Here is a 20,652-nt window from a genome sequence, read left to right as displayed (position 1 = left end):
AAATTTCATTTAATAATATCATGTTTGTTTATATTACTTATAAAATAATAATTTACTGAAAAATAAAAAAATATTGTTGAATTATTTCATCAAGTCTTGGATGAGATGTGTATAAATATTTATAAAGGAGTATTATTCAAATTATAATAAAATTGTATCACATTTAGAATTTGGTTGTATTGTTAATATAGAGTGTAAAATAATATAAAATATCATCAAATTATATTTATTACATACATACACAGCTACTTCATACCTATATACAAATATATTAAATAAATTATATACATTTTCAGGATTAATACAATTATATGAATCTATGTATAATATCTGTAATATGTAAAGTTAGAAAAGATTTTTGTCAATGTTAATATGAAGTGAATCGTAATATAAATCTTTTTAAAATATATTTACATTAAAAAATATTTTTAAATATATTTTACTGAAGCTATCACAAGAATGTTTATAAATCTAATTTCATGTATTTTGAAAGACTCCTCTTTGATTTCTTTTTATTAGACAAATTATTTTCTTTTTCAGATTTTTCTTTAATTTCATTAAGTTCCTTTATAGCTGAAGAAATTACAGCATTACTAGATTCATCCACAATACCTTCATATGAATCGGTATATTGCGCAGACAACAATAGTATTTCAATCCATTTTTTTTCAAGTCTTACAATTTTAGCAACCATATCTGGGAAATGAAAAATGAGATCTCCAAAAAGAGATACATTCTCCAATATCGTAAACAAGGCTATAAGATTAACAAAAATGATACCAGTAATATATAATCTGAGCTGTTGATTTTATAATATTTATCATTCGCATAATATTGTTCATTCTTTTGTAAATATAACTTACCAGTTGTAATACCATCACTCTTTGGAAAAGTTCCATTGTTAATATTAGATCTGGTATTATTTATTAATGTTGAACTTTCTTGAATAGAACGCACTATCTCTTCAATTAATTCTATGATTATTATTTTACGATCAGATTTATTTTTTGTTTGTATAAATTTAATAAATTCTATATATTCTTCTCTATATCTCACAAAAAATTTTCTCACTGTAATATATATAAATATAAATTAAAATTTGTGCTTAATTATCATGAAAATAAACATTTAAATAAAATATTATAATTAACGATTGTCTTATAGTGCATACGATAATCTGCATTTGATTGTATTTTAAATATTGCTGTTTGTAACGGATCGGTTATGATTGGTTGAATTTTAAATCTGGTAGAATTTTCCTCTTCCGCATGTACGACGATTGATAACAGAAATAGAAACTTAATAAACATTAATACACGCAGTAATTTTACTTCCATGATGATCCAACAATTTATAATTAATTAATCTTATTACAATGTGTTCGTAGCTTACATTTAGAATGATATTCTTTCATAAATGCAAACGTATATATATATATATACACTAAATACATTCGATATAATTTAAATGATACTTCTAAGGGCATATATAAATAACATAGAATATAGGTCAAATATAGGTTTAATAAAAAATGTCAACTAACGTCAACTGTTCTGATGGATAATATTCATTTATAGTCTAATGATAATATAATGTTTTATACTCATTTATACTCGCATGTGATTTTAACGAATAGTCATAATAGAGATCATGCTTTTAAATTTCATTGAATAATATTATGTTTGTTTATATTATTTATGAAGTAATAATTTACTGAAAAATAAAAAATTATTGTTGAATTATTTCATCAAATCTTGGATGAGATGTGTATAAATATTATATAAAAGAAGTATTATTCAAATAGTAATAAAATTGTATTACATTTAGAATTTGGTTGTATTGTTAATATAGAGTTTAAAATAATATAAAATATCATAAAATTATATTTATTACATACATACACAGCTGCTTCATACCTATATACAAATATATTAAATAAATTATATACATTTTCAGGATTAATACAATTATATGAATCTATGTATAATATCTGTAATATGTAAAGTTAGAAAAGATTTTTATCAATGTTAATATGAAGTAAATCGAAATATAAATCTTGTTAAAATTTATTTAAATTAAGAAATATTTGTAAATTTATTTTATTGAAAGTATCACAAGAATGTTTATAATTCCAATTTCATGAATTTTGAAAGACTCCTCTTTGACTTCTTTTTATTAGGCAAATTATTATTTTTTCCTGATTTTTCTTTTATTTTATTAAATTCCTGTTTAGCTAAAGAAATTAAAGCATAACTAGATTCATCCAGCAAATGTTGAACTGAATCAGTATATTGCGCAGACAACAATAGTATTTCAATCCATTTTTTTTCAAGTCTTAAAATTTTAGCAACTATATCTCGGAAATGAAAAACAAGATCTCCAAAAAAAGATACTTTCTCCAATATCGTAAACAAGGCTATAAGATTAACAAAAATGATACCAGTAATATATAATCTGAGCTGTTGATTTTATAGTATTTATCCTTCGCATAATATTGTTCATTCTTTTGTAAATATGACTTACCATTTATAATATCATCACTCTTTGGAAAAGTTCCATTGTTAATATTAGAATTGATATTATTTATTAATGTTGAACTTTCTTGAATAGAACGCACTATCTCTTCAATTAATTCTATGATTATTATTTTACGATTAGATTTATTTTTTGTTTGTATAAATTTAATAAAGTCTATACATTCTTCTCTATATCTCACAAAATATTTTCTCACTGTAATATATATAAATATAAATTAAAATTTGTGCTTAATTATCATGAAACTAAACATTTAAATAAAGTATTATAATTAAAGATTGTCTTATAGTGCATACGATAATCTGCATTTGATTGTATTTTAAATATTGCTGTTTGTAAAGGATCGATTTTGATTGATTGAATTTTAAATCTGGTGGAATTTTCCTCTTCCGCATGTACGACGATTGATAACAGAAATAAAAACTTAATAAACATTAATACACGCAGTAATTTTACTTCCATGATGACCCAACAATTTATAATTAATTAATCTTATTACAATGTGTTCGTAGCTTACATTTAGAATGATATTCTTTCATAAATGCAAACGTATATATATATATATATATATATATATATATATATATACACTAAATACGTTCGATATAATTTAAATGATACTTCTAAGGGCATATATAAATAACATAGAATATAGGTCAAATATAGGTTTAATAAAAAATGTCAACTAACGTCAACTGTTCTGATGGATAATATTCATTTATAGTCTAATGATAATATAATGTTTTATACTCATTTATACCCACATATGATTTTCACGAATAATCTAAATAAAGATCATGCTTTTAAATTTTATTTAATAATATTATGTTTGTTTATATTATTTATGAAGTAATAATTTACTGAAAAATAAAAAATTATTGTTGAATTATTTCATCAAATCTTGGATGAGATGTGTATAAATATTATATAAAAGGAGTATTATTCAAATAGTAATAAAATTGTATTACATTTAGAATTTGGTTGTATTGTTAATATAGAGTGTAAAATAATACAAAATATCATCAAATTATATTTATTACATAAATACACAGCTGCTTCATACCTATATACAAATATATTAAATAAATTATATACATTTTCAGGATTAATACAATTATATGAATCTACGTATAATATCTGCAATATGTAAAGTTAGAAAAGATTTTTATCAATGTTAATATGAAGTAAATCGAAATATAAATCTTGTTAAAATTTATTTAAATTAAGAAATATTTTTAAATTTATTTTAATCAAAGTATCACAAGAATGTTTATAATTCCAATTTCATGAATTTTGAAAGACTCTTCTTTGACTTCTTTTTATTAGGCAAATTATTATTTTTTCCTGATTTTTCTTTTATTTTATTAAGTTCCTGTTTAGCTAAAGAAATTAAAGCATAACTAGATTCATCCAGCAAATGTTGAACTGAGTCAGTATATTGCGCAGACAACAATAGTATTTCAATCCATTTTTTTTCAAGTCTTAAAATTTTAGCAACTATATCTCGGAAATGAAAAACAAGATCTCCAAAAAAAGATACTTTCTCCAATATCGTAAACAAGGCTATAAGATTAACAAAAATGATACCAGTAATATATAATCTGAGCTGTTGATTTTATAATATTTATTCTTCGCATAATATTGTTCATTTTTTTGTAAATATGACTTACCGTTTATAATACCATCACTCTTTGGAAAAGCTTCATTTTTAATATTAGATCTGGCATTATCTATTAATGTTGAACTTTCTTGAATAGAATGCACAATATCTAGAATTAATTCTATGATTATTAATTTACGATCAGATTTATTTTTTGTTTTTATAACTTCAATAATTTCTAAATAATCTTCTCTATTTCTCGCAAACGATTTTCTCACTGTAATATATACAAATATAAATTAAAATTTGTACTTAATTATCATAGAAATAAACATTTAAATAAAGTATTATAATTAAAGATTGTCTTATAGTGCATACTATAATCTGCATTTGATTGTATTTTAAATATTGCTGCTTTTAAGGGATCGGTTCTGATTGGTTGAATTTTAAATCTGGTGGTAATTTCCTCTTCCGCATGCGCGACGATTGATAACAGAAATAAAAACTTAATATGCATTAATATAAAAAGTAATTTTTTTTGCATGATAACTTAAGAAAGAAGTATAATTTATTAATCTTCTTAGAATGTACTCGTAACTAACATTTAGAATGATATTCTTTCGTAAATGCAAACGTATATATACACACATTAAATACGTTTGATATAATTTAAATGATATTTCTAAGGACATATATAAATAACATAGAATATAGGTCAAATATAGGTTTAATAAAAAGTGTCAACTAACATCAACTGTTCTAACGGATAATATTCATTTTTAGTCTAATGATAATATAATGTTTTATACTCATTTATACTCGCATGTGATTTTAACGAATAGTCATAATAGAGATCATGCTTTTAAATTTCATTGAATAATATTATGTTTGTTTATATTATTTATGAAGTAATAATTTACTGAAAGATAAACAAATATTATTGAATTATTTCATCAAGTCTTGGATGAGATGTGTATAAATATTATATAAAAGGAGTATTATTCAAATTGTAATAAAATTTTATCACAATTAGAATTTGGTTCTATTGTTAATATAGAGTATATAAAATATCATCAATAATATAAAATATCATCAAATTATATTTATTACATACATAAACAGGTACTTCATACCTACATACAAATATATTAAATAAATTATATACATTTGAAGTATTAATACAATTATGTGAATCTATGTATAATACCTGTAATATGTAAAGTTAGAAAAGATTTTTATCAATGTTAATATGATGTGAATCGAAATATAAATCTTTTTAAAATTTATTTAAATTAAAAAATATTTTTAAATATATTTTATTGAAACTATCACAAGAATGTTTATAATTCCAATTTCGTGTATTTTGAGAAACTCTTCTTTGACTTCTTTTTATTAGGCAAATAATATTTTTTTTTAGATTTTTGTTTTATTTTATTAAGTTCCTTTTTAGCTAATGAAATTGCAGCACAACTAGATTCATCCACCAAATCTTCAATTAAATCAGTATATTGCGCGGACAACAATAATATTTCAATCCATTTCTTTTCAAATTTTAAAATTTTTGCGACTATATCTGGGAAATGAAAAACAAGATCTCCAAAAAAAGATACGTTCTCCAATATCGTATACCAGGCTAGAAAATTAACAAACATGATACCAGTAATATATAATATGAGCTGTCGATTTTATAATATTTATCCTTCGCATAATATTGTTTATTCTTTTGTAAATATGACTTACCATTTATAATATCATCACTCATTGATAAAGTTACATTTTTAATATTAGATCTGGCATTATATATTTCTGTTGAATATTCTTCAATAGAATGCACTATCTCTTGAATGAATTCCATGATTATTAATAATTTACGATCAGATTTATTTTCTGTTTTTATAGCTCTAATAATATCTAAATATTCTTCTCTATATCTCGCAAACGATTCTCTCACTGTAATATATATAAATTAAAATAAAATATAAATTAAAATTTGTGCTTAATTATCATAGAAATAAACATTTAAATAAAGTATTATAATTAAAGATTGTCTTATAGTACATACGATAATCTGAATTTGATTGTATTTTAAATAATGCTATTTGTAACGGATCGGTTCTGATTGTTTGAATTTTAAATGTGGTGGAATTTTCCTCTTCCGCATGCGCGACGATTGATAACAAAAATAAAAACTTAATGAACATTACTAAACACAGTAATTTTATTTCCATGGTAACCCAACAATGTATAATTAATTAATCTTATTACAAAGTGTTCGTAACTTACATTTAGAATGATATTCTTTCGTAAATGCAAACGTATATATATACACACTAAATACGTTTGATATAATTTAAATGATACTTCTAAGGACATATATAAATAACATATAATATAGGTCAAATATAGGTTTAATAGAAAGTGTCAACTAACGTCAACTGTTCTGATGGATAATATTCATTTATAGTCTAATGATAATATAATGTTTTATACTCATTTATACCCACATATGATTTTCACGAATAATCTAAATAAAGATCATGCTTTTAAATTTTATTTAATAATATTATATTTGTTTATATTATTTATGAAGTAATAATTTACTGAAAAATAAAAAATTATTGTTGAATTATTTCATCAAATCTTGGATGAGATGTGTGTAAATATTATATAAAAGGAATAATATTCAAATTGTAATAAAATTGTATCGCATTTAGAATTTGGTTGTGTTGTTAATATAGAATGTAAAATAATATAAAATATCATCAAATTATATTTATTACATACATACACAGCTATTTCATATCTATATACAAATATATTAAATAAATTATATACAACTCACGGATTAATACACTTATATGAATTTATGTATAATATCTGTAATATGTAAAGTTAGAAAAGATTTTTATCAATGTTAATATGAATTGAATTGAAATATAAATCTTTCTAAAATTTATTTAAATTAAAAAAGAATTTTTAAATATATTTTACAGAAGCTATCACAAGAATGTTTATAATTCCAATTTCATGAATTTTGATAGTCTCTTCTTTGACTTCTTTTTATTAGACAAATATTTATTTTTTTCATATTTTTCTTTTATTTTATTAAGTTCCTTTTTAGCTAATGAAATTACAGCACAACTAGATTCATCCAAAATACCTTCATATGAATCAGTATATTGCGCAGATAACAATAGTATTTCAATCCATTTTTTTTCAAGTCTTAAAATTTTAGTAACCATATCTGGGAAATGAAAAACAAGATCTCCAAAAAAAGATACTTTCTCCAATATCGTAAACAAGGCTATAAGATTAACAAAAATGATACCAGTAATATATAATCTGAGCTGTTGATTTTATAATATTTATTCTTCGCATAATATTGTTCATTTTTTTGTAAATATGACTTACCATTTATAATACCATCACTCTTTGGAAAAGCTTCATTTTTAATATTAGATCTGGCATTATCTATTAATGTTGAACTTTCTTGAATAGAATGCACAATATCTAGAATTAATTCTATGATTATTAATTTACGATCAGATTTATTTTTTGTTTTTATAACTTCAATAATTTCTAAATAATCTTCTCTATTTCTCGCAAACGATTTTCTCACTGTAATATATACAAATATAAATTAAAATTTGTGCTTAATTATCATAGAAATAAACATTTAAATAAAGTATTATAATTAAAGATTGTCTTATAGTACATACGATAATCTGCATTTGACTGTATTTTAAATAGTGCTGTTTTTAACGGATCGGTTCTGATTGGTTGAATTTTAAATCTGCTGGACTTTTCCTCTTTCGCATGCGCGACGATTGATAACACAAATAAAAACATAATATACATTAATACACGCAATAGTTTCATTTCCATGGTAACCCAACAATGTATAATTAATTAATCTTATTACAATGTGTTCGGAGATTGAATTTAAAATGATGTTCTTTTCAAACATATATGTATACTGACTCTAATACACAATTTGAATGACACTTCAAAGGACATATATATATATATATATATATATATATATATAACATAGGCTATAGCTCAAATATACATAGATTCAGTAAAAAATGTCGACTAATGTCAAATGTTAAACGAATAATATTCATTTTAAACTTAATGATAATACAATGTGTTTACTCATTTATACTTACATGTGATCTGCACAATTAGTCATAATAGAAATCACGCTTTTAATTTTTGTGCAATAATGCTTTTTATTTATCTTATAAAATTATACTTTATTGAAAGATAAAATATGATTACTGAATTATTTCATAGTATTAGCTAAATTAAAATAAAAGTATTTCATTAAAAATGATTTCTAACAAAGACGAAGATTTTTATGATAAACGACCTGAAACTCCTCCCGAGGAAAGTTGTTGTGGCAGTGGTTGTAATCCTTGTATTTTAGATATTCATCAAAAGTTATTAAAACAATGGGAAGAAAGAAGAAAAAATGATGTAATTATAGAACCAATGAGAAATTTAATATCTCCAACCTCTTTTAATCCTTTTATAGTTAGTGACACTTATAAAGCTTCTCAAGATTATATTTTTATACGGTTAGAATATAAAGGTAATTTAATATAAACTTATTTTATAAAAATTAAGATTTTACGAAAAATTTATAATTATATTTTTTATATAGAAAATAATATTGATAATGATAAATCTTTACATCTTGTTCCTGGACAACATATTATATTACGTTCTAATTCTATGTCAAAAGCTTATACACCTATTTCTTGGTCAAATAAAAATTTATTACTTCTCGTAAAAGTATACCCAACAGGCAAATTTAGTCAGCTTCTAAATAATGCAAAAAAAAATGACGAATTTGAAATCAGAGGACCATATGGGGATTTTAGATATAAGTATAATAGGTGTGTTATAAAATTATTATAAAAGTTACAATGTATTATATTTCTTACTTTGGTTAGTTTTCAGGAAATCATTATGTTCTGTATAGGCTCTGGAATTACAGCAGTTTATTCTTTAGCTAAGGTAATTGTAGAAAATGAGATAGAAGAAACCAGAATAAATTTTATCGCTGGATTTCGATCGATCTTATGTGTGCCTTTGAAAAAAGAATTACAATATTTATCAGATTATTGGAATTTTGTATGTACATTACATATATCAGAAAATCTGATTTCAGGTATATTAGCAATATGCATATTATTGTGAGATAATATTGAAATTCTATGAAGAATCTTTTTTTAGATAGTGACCAAAATATTCATGGTATTAATATTGAAAATGGGCGTCTAAATAAACAGTCAGTTTATAATTATCTACAATCTGGTAAATCAGATAAAACTTTAATTTTAATATGTGGTACAAATGAATTCAATCAATCTGTTGAACAATGGTCAAGAGAAAATAATTATTCTCATATACATATATTCAAATAATAAGATTTATTCTTATTATTTCGATTGACTTTAATCAATTATTAAATCAATTAATAGGACAGGATATATTTTCTTCACAATGAGGACAGGTACCATGTATGTGACCAAATGCAACTTGGTTTCCAGCTACTGCTTGTAACCACTGAAATAATCATGTAGATTTAATAAATTAGTACAAATAATCATTTTTTTTATACTTTTTAAAGAAATTTTATATACCTGTAACAAACATTTTGTATGAAAGTGTCTTCTGCATTTAATATTATCGCAAATTTTATTTGGAAATTGTTCCTTATCTGATTCCAAGGAGAAACAAATACAACATTCTTCATCCATAAACATACAATTTTTATCATTAATGCTATCATATTGTTCTTGTTTTTGAGGAAACTTAGATATATTTAACAAAATGAATAAATTTTCTAATATGCCATTTTCTGAATTCCATATCTGCAAAATTACAACAATAATAAACATAATTATTCATAATATCATATAATTTTTACTCATAATACATACATGCATGTTCTCAGAAATAATATCTTTTTGTCTTTGTACATCTACATCACTACCTAAAAATTTGAGTTCTGGAAGCGAGGTAGGATTTAGGGGGTTTATTGTAATCAGCATCGATAATGATTCTGATAAGTACACACGCCTATATAAATGATAAGGCTTTGGAGGAATTGGATCTAATATGCAGCAACTTCTGTAAACATTTTATAAAACGTTAAAATAATACATGTATGTAATATCAAAATAATTCTCTAAATATCTAATCATATATTTAAATTTACCTATCGATATCTGATAGAACTTCCCATAAATCGTCAAGTATTTCTACTTGTTGCTTAAATTTATTTATTACAGTAATTAGGGAAGATATGTTCTGGTTAAAAGATCCTAATGCAGGTATTTCGGGTAAATCATTGGATATAACATTCCATGGATTAATACTATCATTAGTTTTTTTTAATACAATATGAATGTTCTTCAATGATAGCTTAATTATATTTAGTGAACTATTAGATGATAGTTTAATATCCTTGGAAGAATAATATGATTAAATTGCATATATAATATAAAATTGTATTTAATACTAATGTTTTCATATTTCAAAACTTACAGATTGAGATTCAAAGATATCTTTTAAATCTTGAAGTATGACAGTCGGTGATAAATCGATTGGTACATTATATTCTTCGTTTAATTTACCGATAGATTCACTCTACATTAAAATATAATATAACTTTATTTAATTGATTCTATCAAAAAAAAAAATTAGTGTTAATATAAAAAGAAACTTACAATAAGTGATTGTAATAATCTCAAAAAAGATGATACTGAAGAAGCCCTTTTAATCAAATCGTTTACACTTTTAATAAATGTTCTTTTCCGTAAAAAAGCAAAACTTTTACCAAAATTAAGCACTGCATTGTGTAACACTGGATAATTTGGTAAAGTTAGTTTCAGCTTAATTTTATGTTTTTCTATAGTATTCAAAGGACATGCGATTATTAGATACCCTTGCCATGATACTGGTGAAGTCGAAGTTAATATTATTTCTGGATGCCATTGCAGAATAGATGCACATTCTTCAATTAGCATATTGGCATCTTAATTTTGCAGAAAAATATGTTATAAAAAATTAAATCTAACCGATGGTTATTGTAAAAATGTTTATGGTTATGATAAATGACTTTTTTTCTTTTTGAAATACTACTATTTTTATTTTTGTTGAATTTAATTACTTATACTTTCATCTAACATATAAAATATCGATGAAACTTTATGTGTCAAATTTTTTGTTCACTTTTAATTCAAATTTCGCGCAACTGCAAAAATTTTATTGAACTTGGAAATTGAACTTTGTTTCCTCAATGTGGTAATAAGCCAAGGTTCCATTCAAGGCTTAGTATACGTTTCATATTTGACCAGTTGTGATGCTTTGTTACTCAGGACAATAAACATTCCATTTTAAATTATCATACTATGTCAGGTGTGTTTAATAATTACAGTCTTTAGTTCATTCAAAGTGAGAAATTAATACAACTTAGTCATTCTTATATATTCATAATTATAATTATTTTCTTTGTTTATTTTGTTTTAGGTTATGACTCATACAGTACATTCTTTTTATTAATTTCATTATTTTAATTTAAATTTTATCTTGTTCATGGAGAACAATTAAAAATAATTAAATTATGTTAGGTTTTATAATATATGTTCTAAAATAGTGTAGTGTTTTAAATACTGTTCCCATGTTTACGACAATAATATTTATATATAAATGTAAAATTATATATATATATATACAGGTACTATATTAGTCTTTTAATATAATATAACAATTGTCAAGAGAAAGCATTGAAATATCTTTCTGTTTAATGAAAAGTATTTATACTTATCAAAATATAATTGATATTTTAATCTATTTACTTTGATATTAATAAGAAAATAGACTTGCATTTAAACATATACAACTATAATAAACTGCAATTGCATAAAAAGTACTTAATAAATGCATTTAAATATGATATCTCTAAAAGATGCCCCATGGGGTTTACAAATGATTGAATATATAACATCAAAATGTTGTCCTCATCGTCGTATTAATCGACTTATATGGCATCAAGGAGGCATATTTGCCCTTACGTATTTATCATATACTTGTTATCACATGACAAGAAAGCCTATATCTGTGGTAAAAAATGTATTAAGCCTTAATTGTAGTAATTTATCACCACCAGATGATATTATAATTAATGATACCAATCGAGATACATGGTGTGATTGGGCTCCATTTGGTAATTAATATTTATTTATGTTGTGTATTTTAGCAAAGTACATATTATAAAAACATATTTTTATGTATTATTAGACTTTATTAAATTATTTATATTTCAATAGACACATCAGATGCTCCAGCATTACTTGGTATGTTAGATTCAGCATTCTTATTTGCATACGCAGCTGCCATGTTTCTCAGGTGACGCTTTAAAGTGAGCTTATTAATCATTGTAGTATCAAAAAATTGCATTAAAATTAACTTTTTATTTTTTCATATAGTGGATTTATTGCTGAACGTGTTAATCTGCGTTATTTCATTTCCCTTGGTATGCTAACATCTGGTATTTCTTGTTATTTATTTGGAATTGCTAGACCGTATAAGATACATAATCTATGGTATTTTATTTTGGTTCAGGTTGGTCTTAATATAAAATAAATGTTTTAAACAATTATATTCAATAATAGTTTACTTTATAATAAAAAAATGTACATTTTTTATAATAAAATTTAATTTTTTTTAGGCTGCTGGTGGAGTATTTCAAACTTCAGGTTGGCCAGGTGTAGTAACAGTTGTAGGAAATTGGTTTGGAAGAAGAAAACGAGGCTTAATTTTTGGAATATGGAATTCTCATACATCTTTAGGAAATATATTGGGCACTTTAGTTGCAGCTAAATTTGTTGAATCTGATTGGGGTTTAAGTTTCATGATACCAGGAGCTATAATGGGTTTGGCAGGATTTATAATTTTTTTATTCTTAGCACCTGCACCTATTGATGTAGGATGTTCTCTTCCTAATTCACTTGGATATAGAAAAATAGATGCAACTAATAGTTCAGATGAAGATAGTATTGAAGATATCGAAGAATCTCATACTCCTAGAGAAGATGTAAGTTTCTAATTATAGTGAAATGATACTATACAGTAATATTCTATATATAATGATAAACAATGCATATTGCATAATATCATTGCTATTCTAATTATAGTCAATAATAATATAACATTGCATTTAGTAATGTTTTTAATAAAACAACAGTAAAAATGTTTTGATTTCCCATCTAACTAAAATAAATTGCACGTTGATACATGAAGTATAAGCATGACAATTATCATCAGTTTTTTCAAATTTAAAAATATAATTACTATTAATTCTTTTTCTGTTTCTTCTTCATATATTAGTATATTTTGTAGTATTCCAGAATAACAAGTAATTTTATGGTGTTTGTAATGATACTGACAAACTACATATCTACTTCAATAGTTTTTAATTCATATAATTTATGCATTTGACATATAATATGCCCACTAAAAAATACCCGTTTCCTTTACCTAGCGTGTCATCTATCGCTGTGTCTACCGTGAACAAAATGTTACTAACGTAAGTGCATGCATATTTTCAGTAACCTTGTAGTTAAAATATATTAACTATGAATTATTATATAATACTTAATGTCTTTAAATTATAATAGTTGAACATAATATAGATTTTTATTTTGAAAGGATTCACCAAGTTTAAGATCCGAAACTAGTCCAATGTTATCAACAAATAGACGTTTGCACCATCATGCTGAAGAGAATGCTATTGGGTTTTTTGGAGCCATAAGTATACCCGGTGTACTCGAATATTCTTCTTCATTATTTTTTGCAAAACTTGTAAGCTACACATTGCTTTACTGGTTGCCATTGTATATTGCAGTTTCAAGTTAGTAAATTAATATTAAAATATTAGAGTATCCTTAAATATTAAAAAATTATCAATATTTATATTTATATTTTTTAGGTACATATAATACAACATTAAGTGCATATTTATCAATATTATTTGATGTAGGAGGTATTGCAGGTGCAATAGTTGCTGGTGTTTTATCAGACTACAGTGGTATGAGTGCTTTAACATGTGCTGTAATGCTTGGATTTGCAATTCCAACAGTAATATCTTTTATACTGAAAAAATGTTCATAAAATCATGTTAATTTATTATAATGATAATTAATGTTTGTTTTTCAGTTATTTATTTATGATTATTTAGAAAGTATGAGTTTAAGTGTTAGTATACTATTATTATTAACAACAGGACTGTTGGTTAATGGACCATATGCTTTAATAACGACTGCAGTATCTGCTGAATTAGGAACTCATCCTAGTTTGGGAGACAGTTCCAAAGCTTTAGCAACAGTCACTGCAATTATTGATGGAACAGGCAGTATCGGTGCTGCAGTTGGCCCATTATTAACAGGATTTGTTTCCCAATGGGCAGGATGGCATAATGTTTTTTATATGCTCATGTTTGCAAACGCGTTAGCTCTAGTTGTAAGTAAATTTTATAAATAAATATATATACATTTATAAACAGTACTACTTTATACATACACACGTGTGTGTATGTATATATATATATATATATATATATAATTTATTTATTTATTTATTTATTTATTTCAGTTTTTGTCCAGATTAGTTTATAAAGATATACAATTGTATGGACAGCGACGAAGGACTGTATAAGTGAAATGTATCTTAAGATTAAGATATAAGAACTTTTTTACAAATACAAATGGATTAACTATGTATATACTAACAAAATTACTCAATTTTAATTTAAATATTAATTATTATTGTTAAATAAATGATATATTTTTACATTAATTGAGTTTTATATATACGTATGAAAACGTAGTTATTTTTAACATATGTAAAAAAGTAGTTATAATTATAATAAGTAGCAATTTTTTTTTTTAGATAAATACAATAATAAATTATTTAAATATTATGAGTTATCAAGGAACACCAATAGGGATGATATAACTAATATGATCTGCAAATTCTCCCCAGGCAGCTCTTTGTGTTTGAAATATTACGATCCATGCAACAAGGGCAATCATCCATAAGATAGCTCCAATGCCAGAAAATATTACATCTACAATATTATTCGTTTATTAATAATTCTCTTTTAATAGAAACAATACAATACATACATCTTTTAATCTGTTTTTGTTCCTCATAAGGCGGTACGATAAAAGCCTCTCGTATAAACCAAATTGCATTAACAGCCCAAAGAAATGGAAGCAATGCAAATCCAGCTATGTAAAAAAAATAAAAATTGTATATTTTATGATCAAAAACATATCACGAATTTGTTTTGTTTTTTTTGTATTTTTTTTTTTTTTTTTTGGTATTTTTTTTTCTTTTATTGTTAGTACTTACCACGAAAATACCATCGGCAAAGATATAATTTTCTTTCATTTGTAAGTTTTGATAAATCCATATTGTTTTAATAAAAAAAAATGTATTACTTATGATAGAGTTAAGCTAAATTTTCCTTTCTTTTGATAATTTATTATATTTACTTCTTTGCAAGTATTATTGACAGCTCGACTAAAATACTTGCGTAGTGAGCACTTCCTATTATAGTAGAAAGTACAGTGATGTTATTATTCGCGCTATCTCGTGGAGATTTAATGAGTTAAAGTTTCGTAATAAGAAACTCTAAGAAAAAATTATTTACATTTTTGTATTATTCTTTTTGTGAAATATAATTTTTACAATTTTTAAAAAAGTTCGATTGTATTCGATTATGTGATATTAGCTAAGTTGTATAAATTTATTAAAAACCATAGAATCGAGCGTATATTTTTTGAGTAGATTTTCATCTTACGTAGGTTAGTTTTGTAACAATAAGTAGGAGAACTGAATCTCATGAATCCGTGTGTATGTCAGTGTATTATACGTGATAAGTAATTTAACCAAAGCTTTTCGAGGAACGAATTTCAAGATTATTTATCAGTTGCTTTACGTTATTGTACAAAATGGCAGGACAACATTATTTGAGTGATACAAAGAATCCATTTTTTGAGTTAGAAGATGATGTAGACGACGAAACATTTTTAAAAAGTGCACCAAGGGCATCTGGCTCATCGTATAATTATGCTAATAATTTTGACAATGAACTTGAAGTTAAACGTCAACAGTTAATGCAACGTAGAAGAGAAATAGAAGAGCGTACTATTCATTCATCAGAGCGATCTATTTCTCTTTTAAGAGACTCTGAACAGATTGGTGCAGCTACAGCAGAGGTTTGTATATACCTAAATTATCATAATTTTAAAATAACAATTTAATGGTCACAATATAATAAAAACTAACTAACAGATATAATTCACAAATTTGCTTGACTTAAATATTTTTATTAAATAAATAATTTGAAATATAAAACTATAAACCATATTGTAAAAATAAATTGATAAAATTTCAGGAATTAATTAGACAAAGAGAGCAATTAGAAAGGACAGAAAAGAGGTTGGATGATATTAACAGTACATTGAGATTTAGTCAAAAACATATTCAAGGTATAAAGAGTGTTTTTGGTAGTTTAAAAAATTACCTCAGTGGAAAATCGCTTGACACACCTGTACCGTCTACTAAACTACCAGAATCTACGAGTTTTGGATCTACATCATCGCCAACTTTATCTAATTCCTTAGATCAAGTGCAAACTAATATGGTTAATAATCATCCATCGTTTAAACTTCAAGGTCTTGTAGATGACGATGAAGATCGAAAAACAAATACATCTACAAATAATATAACAAAAGTTTTAGAAAAAAATTTAGATGAAATGAGTGGATCTCTAGCACGATTAAAAGGTTTAGCAATCGGACTTTCAGAAGAGATTGAGTCACAAAATGATTTAATTGACAATGTAAGAGATAAGGTGGAAATAACAGATATTACATTACAAAAACAGAATAAAGATCTTACATATTTACTAAAAAAGTAAATGTTAACAAAGAATATTTATTAACTCCTCCAGGAGTATACATATACATAGATATGGAACATGATATGGAACATGATTTAATATATTTGTTCTTGATATGTGCATATATACAGAAATTTAAACATGAGAAGTGTAGTAGATGTAGTGTTTATAATATAAATTTGCTTTTTAAGATTTATGAGACAATTGAACTATGTAAAAATAATGTGTAAGAGAATCGTGTAATGTTTTTTTACAATACTACATAAAAGTAAATTATGAAATTAAGGTTTCTACAATGTTTGATTTTTCTCAAGTGTTCTTCAAAAAATCGAATTTTGAAATACTCAGAATATTTCTAAATTATATAAGAAAATGTTAAAACATTTATTAATATTTAAATAAAAAAATTAAAAGATACGATAAAATCATGTTAATTTTAATTGCAATATAGTAAAAAAATTGTTATTTTACAATTGTATAAGGTGTGGTTAATGTAATTTTTTTAATCCCTTAAAGTTAGAGAAATATATTATTATTGTAAATAAGTAAAGAAAAAATTTTCCATGTTTATTACAGTATCATTTCATAAAATTCATACACATGTATATTATATATGTATCATTGTTCTCTGAAATATAATTTCAATTTATATCAAAACATTCTATATTAATATTTACACGTATATATTAATACGTTTATTAATGCTTATAATCGAAATATTTCCTATATTACACTGTTCCTAATGTTATTCTGCCAATATTATTATTAAATAAATTCTATATCTGTTGATCTATATATTAAATATTTGGACTTATATTAAAATAAACTAAGATAATTGTGTTCATTAATTATTATTTTATTATTTAATTCTAATATTTTTAACAACTACAAGAAGCATTTTTGATTATGAAAGTAATGATTATAAAGTATTTATAATATCATTATATTTGTAAATTCGATTATCGGATACATGGTGCAATAATTTCGAACAAATATGTGATTTACCCCATTGGATTCATATTTGACACCATATCCGTCAAGGTACCTGTAATATATTCATGGATAAAATGGAAAACTATACTTAATTTAAAAAATGGAAAACTAAAATTAAGAAGATCAAATTAAAGTTTCACCCATTGCTTGTTGTGCAGTGCGCATTAAATTAGGTGCCATATTAGTCATAGCTTCTGTTGCACCACTAGTAGCATTTGTGCCTCCTCCTCCATTGTTTCCTCGACCTCCACGACAAGCGATGCTTTTAGATTTTAAAAAAGCATTGCTGGTATAATCGATGTTCCTACCTACAGTAATCTAAATAAATTGACATCATATGTTTAATAATTATTTATGATCATCAGACATTATATAGACGTGTATTGTTAAATTTATATGTTTTCATATATAAGATTTCATGTTTCATTTTATTTATATCAACTTATTATTTTATTAATAGGAATTCATAGAAATACATGGTAAAATGTGGAATATAGTCAAATTAAACAAATAAATATATATATATATATATAACATTCTACGATATGATAAGGATACGCCCCATTTTTCGAGTGATTGCATATAGATAAATATAGGCGAAAAATATATAATTATTAAACTACTAAAGTGTATTGCACAAACAAGAATTTCTTAAAATAATAAAAAATCATACCGTAATATAGAATATGGCAATAAGCAGTAACCAAAAACCGTAGAACTTCATCTTCCCGGAGATACAAACGGCGACAATTTTATTTTTTGTCACACCTAGACTTTTATACCAATGCATAGTGTAATTATAGTATTTATCTTTTTTTTAATATATACAGCAACAGTTCCGGTACTCATAGAAGATATTCATGTGTATGTGACTCACGTGTCCTTTTATGATTAATAACACATGTTATATATGTAACAATTATAAAATCATCTATTGTCCGTTTTTTATCAAATTTGCATTGCACAAAAATTCTTGTTTTTAAATTCTGAAAGATTTTATACAGGTAAATTCATCTTATTGATACTATATCAACAATTTCTCTTTCTTATTAGTAGTTTCTTAATATGTTTGATGTTCATTAACGTCATTAATAATCGAAGTTGCTTCATATGCTGTACGCTCTGCTTCTCTTTGAGATGCGATAGCCGCGTGTTCTTCGGCAATCTTCTGGTAGAGCTGTAAATGTTTGTCCTTCGCTTTTAATACACTAACAGAATCCTATAAAAACATAAAGATACATAAGATGCATAGATGCATAATCAAGTGAAAGAAAGGATATTGAATGATCTTGAAGATAATTTGCAGGCGTTTTTTTGCTGAGATAGACTATTATGAATATAAATTATATTTTTAATAGAATTCATTACCTTTGGTACATTTATTGGTATATCGTGGGCATTAGCATCAGCTAATTTTTCATAAAGCTGAAAATGTCTTTCCTTCGCGAGTTTCACAGCTTCTGAATCAACAGGCTGTTTAAGCGTATCGTCGTAATTTATCAACGATGGATGAAATCCATTTTTATCAGCCACATATTCCACTCTTCGTACTTTGTATTTAGGATCGATGAACGAGTAAGATCCTAATAAGCAAATGTTATTATTGTTAGAAATGAACGAATTAATGATCGAATTAACTATAAAGAAGATATAAGGCCACGAGAACATTTACCATAAACGGTTCCGGAACCATCTCCAGATTCTTGATGAATTCGATCAACGTGTCCTGGATATCGTCCCGCTTTGTATTGAAAACTGTATGGTTGTGGAGGTGGTGGTAATGTGCTGGTAGTTGTCGTCGAATATTCTGATAAAATGTGTGAGACCTCTCCAAGACAGGAAGTCGATAAAACGAAGACGATCTGCAAAAAAAGAGAAATATTTACTTTTATTAATACATTTAAGAATTTTTCGTATTTTCCCCGTGCAAAATAGAAATATCAAACAAATGTTATAGATTAATTGATAAAAAAAATGAATTAAACACTTACGATCAAACTCTTCATTTTTTTAAATCGATAGCATGAAAGAAACTTTAAATAATATTTCTTATCTTAGAGAACAGACATATAACTGACTGAGAGGATCTTTTCCAGTGAAAGTAATATAAGAAACTAAGGGGGAGAAGGTGAAGGTAATATGTTTTAAGGTAGCTTCACACCATCAACTTGTTTATTTTATTTGATCGATGATTAAGTATGTTGCACACGAAGATGTTTCGATCGATGACGATGGAATGTTTTAAAATAACCTTTCTAAAATCCCTGGAAGAATTTCTTCGGAAAAGTTGAACTAATAGAAATATGAAGAATATTCAGTAAGTTTAAAAAAAAATTTACTTATTTTCGAAGCATATTATTAATGCAAGTATAAATATATAGTATATACTATATATACATATATATATATATATGAATAATAATAAGTATATAAGAATATACACAAATATTTCTCTTATTGTTAGACCAAATTCTCATTTCCTTGAAAATAGAAATACAAAAATTCTTCTTTAAAAAAATCGATTTTCGATATTATCTCA

General features: G+C 24.6%; 9 protein-coding genes across 17 annotated transcripts; 3 read left to right on the top strand and 6 right to left on the bottom strand.

Moving 5' to 3' along the window:
• Window positions 1–345: 345 nt before the first annotated feature.
• On the bottom strand, window positions 346–3,011 carry LOC124950527 (coiled-coil domain-containing protein 134-like). 3 transcript variants are annotated; one of them, XM_047497341.1, is made up of 3 exons: window positions 2,832–3,011; window positions 2,524–2,730; window positions 346–756 (listed from the first exon to the last, which is right to left on the bottom strand). In XM_047497341.1, exons 1-3 carry the CDS (start codon window positions 2,995–2,997, stop codon window positions 464–466), a joined length of 666 nt encoding a protein of 221 aa, XP_047353297.1. In that variant the 5' UTR covers window positions 2,998–3,011; the 3' UTR covers window positions 346–463. The 3 variants fall into 3 exon arrangements, with proteins under 3 accessions (XP_047353297.1, XP_047353296.1, XP_047353295.1); XM_047497340.1 differs by lacking the exon at window positions 2,524–2,730 and adding an exon at window positions 864–1,070; XM_047497339.1 differs by lacking the exons at window positions 2,524–2,730; window positions 2,832–3,011 and adding exons at window positions 864–1,070; window positions 1,172–1,461.
• Window positions 3,012–3,592: 581 nt separating this feature from the next.
• LOC124950615 lies at window positions 3,593–4,894 on the bottom strand. The gene is made up of 4 exons (XM_047497574.1): window positions 4,514–4,894; window positions 4,206–4,412; window positions 4,076–4,098; window positions 3,593–3,598 (listed from the first exon to the last, which is right to left on the bottom strand). Exons 1-4 carry the CDS (start codon window positions 4,677–4,679, stop codon window positions 3,593–3,595), a joined length of 402 nt encoding a protein of 133 aa, XP_047353530.1. The 5' UTR covers window positions 4,680–4,894.
• A 457-nt stretch (window positions 4,895–5,351) lies between these two features.
• Window positions 5,352–8,146, bottom strand: LOC124950424. The gene is made up of 4 exons (XM_047497081.1): window positions 7,855–8,146; window positions 7,547–7,753; window positions 5,876–6,085; window positions 5,352–5,768 (listed from the first exon to the last, which is right to left on the bottom strand). Exons 1-4 carry the CDS (start codon window positions 8,018–8,020, stop codon window positions 5,476–5,478), a joined length of 876 nt encoding a protein of 291 aa, XP_047353037.1. The 5' UTR covers window positions 8,021–8,146; the 3' UTR covers window positions 5,352–5,475.
• Window positions 8,147–8,170: 24 nt separating this feature from the next.
• On the top strand, window positions 8,171–9,752 carry LOC124950422 (NADH-cytochrome b5 reductase-like). 2 transcript variants are annotated; one of them, XM_047497080.1, is made up of 4 exons: window positions 8,171–8,732; window positions 8,805–9,039; window positions 9,097–9,314; window positions 9,384–9,567. In XM_047497080.1, the coding sequence occupies exons 1-4, from the start codon at window positions 8,471–8,473 to the stop codon at window positions 9,425–9,427; spliced, it is 759 nt and encodes a 252-aa protein (XP_047353036.1). In that variant the 5' UTR covers window positions 8,171–8,470; the 3' UTR covers window positions 9,428–9,567. The 2 variants fall into 2 exon arrangements, with proteins under 2 accessions (XP_047353036.1, XP_047353035.1); XM_047497079.1 differs by having other exon boundaries at window positions 8,180–8,732; window positions 9,380–9,752.
• On the bottom strand, window positions 9,451–11,712 carry LOC124950421 (E3 ubiquitin-protein ligase FANCL). Of its 2 annotated transcripts, none has more exons than XM_047497078.1 (6): window positions 10,879–11,712; window positions 10,697–10,798; window positions 10,368–10,615; window positions 10,090–10,276; window positions 9,790–10,020; window positions 9,451–9,712 (listed from the first exon to the last, which is right to left on the bottom strand). In XM_047497078.1, exons 1-6 carry the CDS (start codon window positions 11,176–11,178, stop codon window positions 9,617–9,619), a joined length of 1,164 nt encoding a protein of 387 aa, XP_047353034.1. In that variant the 5' UTR covers window positions 11,179–11,712; the 3' UTR covers window positions 9,451–9,616. The 2 variants fall into 2 exon arrangements, with proteins under 2 accessions (XP_047353034.1, XP_047353033.1); XM_047497077.1 differs by having other exon boundaries at window positions 9,462–9,712; window positions 10,090–10,279; window positions 10,879–11,698.
• On the top strand, window positions 11,342–15,485 carry LOC124950420 (glucose-6-phosphate exchanger SLC37A2). 5 transcript variants are annotated; one of them, XM_047497076.1, is made up of 11 exons: window positions 11,351–11,569; window positions 11,681–11,888; window positions 12,321–12,377; window positions 12,481–12,559; window positions 12,640–12,775; window positions 12,882–13,247; window positions 13,695–13,739; window positions 13,862–14,063; window positions 14,142–14,290; window positions 14,369–14,671; window positions 14,804–15,485. In XM_047497076.1, the coding sequence occupies exons 4-11, from the start codon at window positions 12,510–12,512 to the stop codon at window positions 14,864–14,866; spliced, it is 1,314 nt and encodes a 437-aa protein (XP_047353032.1). In that variant the 5' UTR covers window positions 11,351–11,569; window positions 11,681–11,888; window positions 12,321–12,377; window positions 12,481–12,509; the 3' UTR covers window positions 14,867–15,485. The 5 variants fall into 5 exon arrangements, 4 of the variants coding, with proteins under 4 accessions (XP_047353031.1, XP_047353032.1, XP_047353029.1 ...); XM_047497075.1 differs by lacking the exon at window positions 11,681–11,888 and having other exon boundaries at window positions 11,342–11,569; XR_007101360.1 differs by lacking the exons at window positions 11,351–11,569; window positions 11,681–11,888 and having other exon boundaries at window positions 11,896–12,377; window positions 14,804–14,928; window positions 15,101–15,485.
• On the bottom strand, window positions 14,803–15,790 carry LOC124950426 (gamma-secretase subunit pen-2). The gene is made up of 3 exons (XM_047497083.1): window positions 15,566–15,790; window positions 15,337–15,441; window positions 14,803–15,278 (listed from the first exon to the last, which is right to left on the bottom strand). Exons 1-3 carry the CDS (start codon window positions 15,624–15,626, stop codon window positions 15,139–15,141), a joined length of 306 nt encoding a protein of 101 aa, XP_047353039.1. The 5' UTR covers window positions 15,627–15,790; the 3' UTR covers window positions 14,803–15,138.
• Window positions 15,657–17,593, top strand: LOC124950425 (synaptosomal-associated protein 29). The gene is made up of 2 exons (XM_047497082.1): window positions 15,657–16,434; window positions 16,614–17,593. Exons 1-2 carry the CDS (start codon window positions 16,168–16,170, stop codon window positions 17,136–17,138), a joined length of 792 nt encoding a protein of 263 aa, XP_047353038.1. The 5' UTR covers window positions 15,657–16,167; the 3' UTR covers window positions 17,139–17,593.
• A 362-nt stretch (window positions 17,594–17,955) lies between these two features.
• On the bottom strand, window positions 17,956–20,264 carry LOC124950634 (cuticle protein 16.8-like). The gene is made up of 6 exons (XM_047497601.1): window positions 20,105–20,264; window positions 19,786–19,975; window positions 19,482–19,696; window positions 18,787–19,332; window positions 18,254–18,431; window positions 17,956–18,165 (listed from the first exon to the last, which is right to left on the bottom strand). Exons 1-4 carry the CDS (start codon window positions 20,117–20,119, stop codon window positions 19,174–19,176), a joined length of 579 nt encoding a protein of 192 aa, XP_047353557.1. The 5' UTR covers window positions 20,120–20,264; the 3' UTR covers window positions 17,956–18,165; window positions 18,254–18,431; window positions 18,787–19,173.
• Between the last annotated feature and the right edge of the window lie 388 nt (window positions 20,265–20,652).

The sequence above is a fragment of the Vespa velutina genome, chromosome 7 (genome assembly GCF_912470025.1).
Source record: "Vespa velutina chromosome 7, iVesVel2.1, whole genome shotgun sequence".
Classification (NCBI taxonomy): domain Eukaryota; kingdom Metazoa; phylum Arthropoda; class Insecta; order Hymenoptera; family Vespidae; genus Vespa; species Vespa velutina.
The sequence above is the reverse complement of the archived record's forward strand: the minus strand, read 5'-3'. Positions and strand labels throughout refer to the sequence as shown.

Excerpts from the sequence above, each read along its gene's own strand:
- LOC124950527 (XM_047497341.1), bottom strand. The coding sequence starts at position 2,997 with ATGGAAGTAAAATTACTGCGTGTATTAATGTTTATTAAGTTTTTATTT. Across the intron at positions 2,731-2,831 it reads ACAATCAAATGCAGATTATC|TGAGAAAATATTTTGTGAGA; the intron begins GTATGCACTATA and ends TATATATTACAG. Across the intron at positions 757-2,523 it reads GAGTGATGATATTATAAATG|CCTTGTTTACGATATTGGAG; the intron begins GTAAGTCATATT and ends TTAATCTTATAG.
- LOC124950615 (XM_047497574.1), bottom strand. The coding sequence starts at position 4,679 with ATGCAAAAAAAATTACTTTTTATATTAATGCATATTAAGTTTTTATTT. Across the intron at positions 4,413-4,513 it reads ACAATCAAATGCAGATTATA|TGAGAAAATCGTTTGCGAGA; the intron begins GTATGCACTATA and ends TATATATTACAG. Across the intron at positions 4,099-4,205 it reads GAGTGATGGTATTATAAACG|CCTTGTTTACGATATTGGAG; the intron begins GTAAGTCATATT and ends TTAATCTTATAG.
- LOC124950424 (XM_047497081.1), bottom strand. The coding sequence starts at position 8,020 with ATGGAAATGAAACTATTGCGTGTATTAATGTATATTATGTTTTTATTT. Across the intron at positions 7,754-7,854 it reads ACAGTCAAATGCAGATTATC|TGAGAAAATCGTTTGCGAGA; the intron begins GTATGTACTATA and ends TATATATTACAG. Across the intron at positions 6,086-7,546 it reads GAGTGATGGTATTATAAATG|TGAGAGAATCGTTTGCGAGA; the intron begins GTAAGTCATATT and ends TATATATTACAG.
- LOC124950422 (XM_047497079.1), top strand. The coding sequence starts at position 8,471 with ATGATTTCTAACAAAGACGAAGATTTTTATGATAAACGACCTGAAACT. Across the intron at positions 8,733-8,804 it reads TATACGGTTAGAATATAAAG|AAAATAATATTGATAATGAT; the intron begins GTAATTTAATAT and ends TTTTTTATATAG. Across the intron at positions 9,040-9,096 it reads TTTAGATATAAGTATAATAG|TTTTCAGGAAATCATTATGT; the intron begins GTGTGTTATAAA and ends TACTTTGGTTAG.
- LOC124950421 (XM_047497077.1), bottom strand. The coding sequence starts at position 11,178 with ATGCTAATTGAAGAATGTGCATCTATTCTGCAATGGCATCCAGAAATA. Across the intron at positions 10,616-10,696 it reads ATATCTTTGAATCTCAATCT|GATATTAAACTATCATCTAA; the intron begins GTAAGTTTTGAA and ends TATTCTTCCAAG. Across the intron at positions 10,021-10,089 it reads TTATTTCTGAGAACATGCAT|ATATGGAATTCAGAAAATGG; the intron begins GTATGTATTATG and ends GTAATTTTGCAG.
- LOC124950420 (XM_047497073.1), top strand. The coding sequence starts at position 12,092 with ATGCATTTAAATATGATATCTCTAAAAGATGCCCCATGGGGTTTACAA. Across the intron at positions 12,560-12,639 it reads GCAGCTGCCATGTTTCTCAG|TGGATTTATTGCTGAACGTG; the intron begins GTGACGCTTTAA and ends TTTTTCATATAG. Across the intron at positions 13,248-13,694 it reads CTCATACTCCTAGAGAAGAT|CGTGTCATCTATCGCTGTGT; the intron begins GTAAGTTTCTAA and ends TCCTTTACCTAG.
- LOC124950426 (XM_047497083.1), bottom strand. The coding sequence starts at position 15,626 with ATGGATTTATCAAAACTTACAAATGAAAGAAAATTATATCTTTGCCGA. Across the intron at positions 15,442-15,565 it reads TTGCCGATGGTATTTTCGTG|CTGGATTTGCATTGCTTCCA; the intron begins GTAAGTACTAAC and ends TTTTTTACATAG. Across the intron at positions 15,279-15,336 it reads ACAAAAACAGATTAAAAGAT|ATGTAATATTTTCTGGCATT; the intron begins GTATGTATTGTA and ends ATAATATTGTAG.
- LOC124950425 (XM_047497082.1), top strand. The coding sequence starts at position 16,168 with ATGGCAGGACAACATTATTTGAGTGATACAAAGAATCCATTTTTTGAG. Across the intron at positions 16,435-16,613 it reads TTGGTGCAGCTACAGCAGAG|GAATTAATTAGACAAAGAGA; the intron begins GTTTGTATATAC and ends ATAAAATTTCAG.
- LOC124950634 (XM_047497601.1), bottom strand. Across the intron at positions 19,697-19,785 it reads TGGTTCCGGAACCGTTTATG|GATCTTACTCGTTCATCGAT; the intron begins GTAAATGTTCTC and ends TTTGCTTATTAG. Across the intron at positions 19,333-19,481 it reads TACCAATAAATGTACCAAAG|GATTCTGTTAGTGTATTAAA; the intron begins GTAATGAATTCT and ends ATGTTTTTATAG.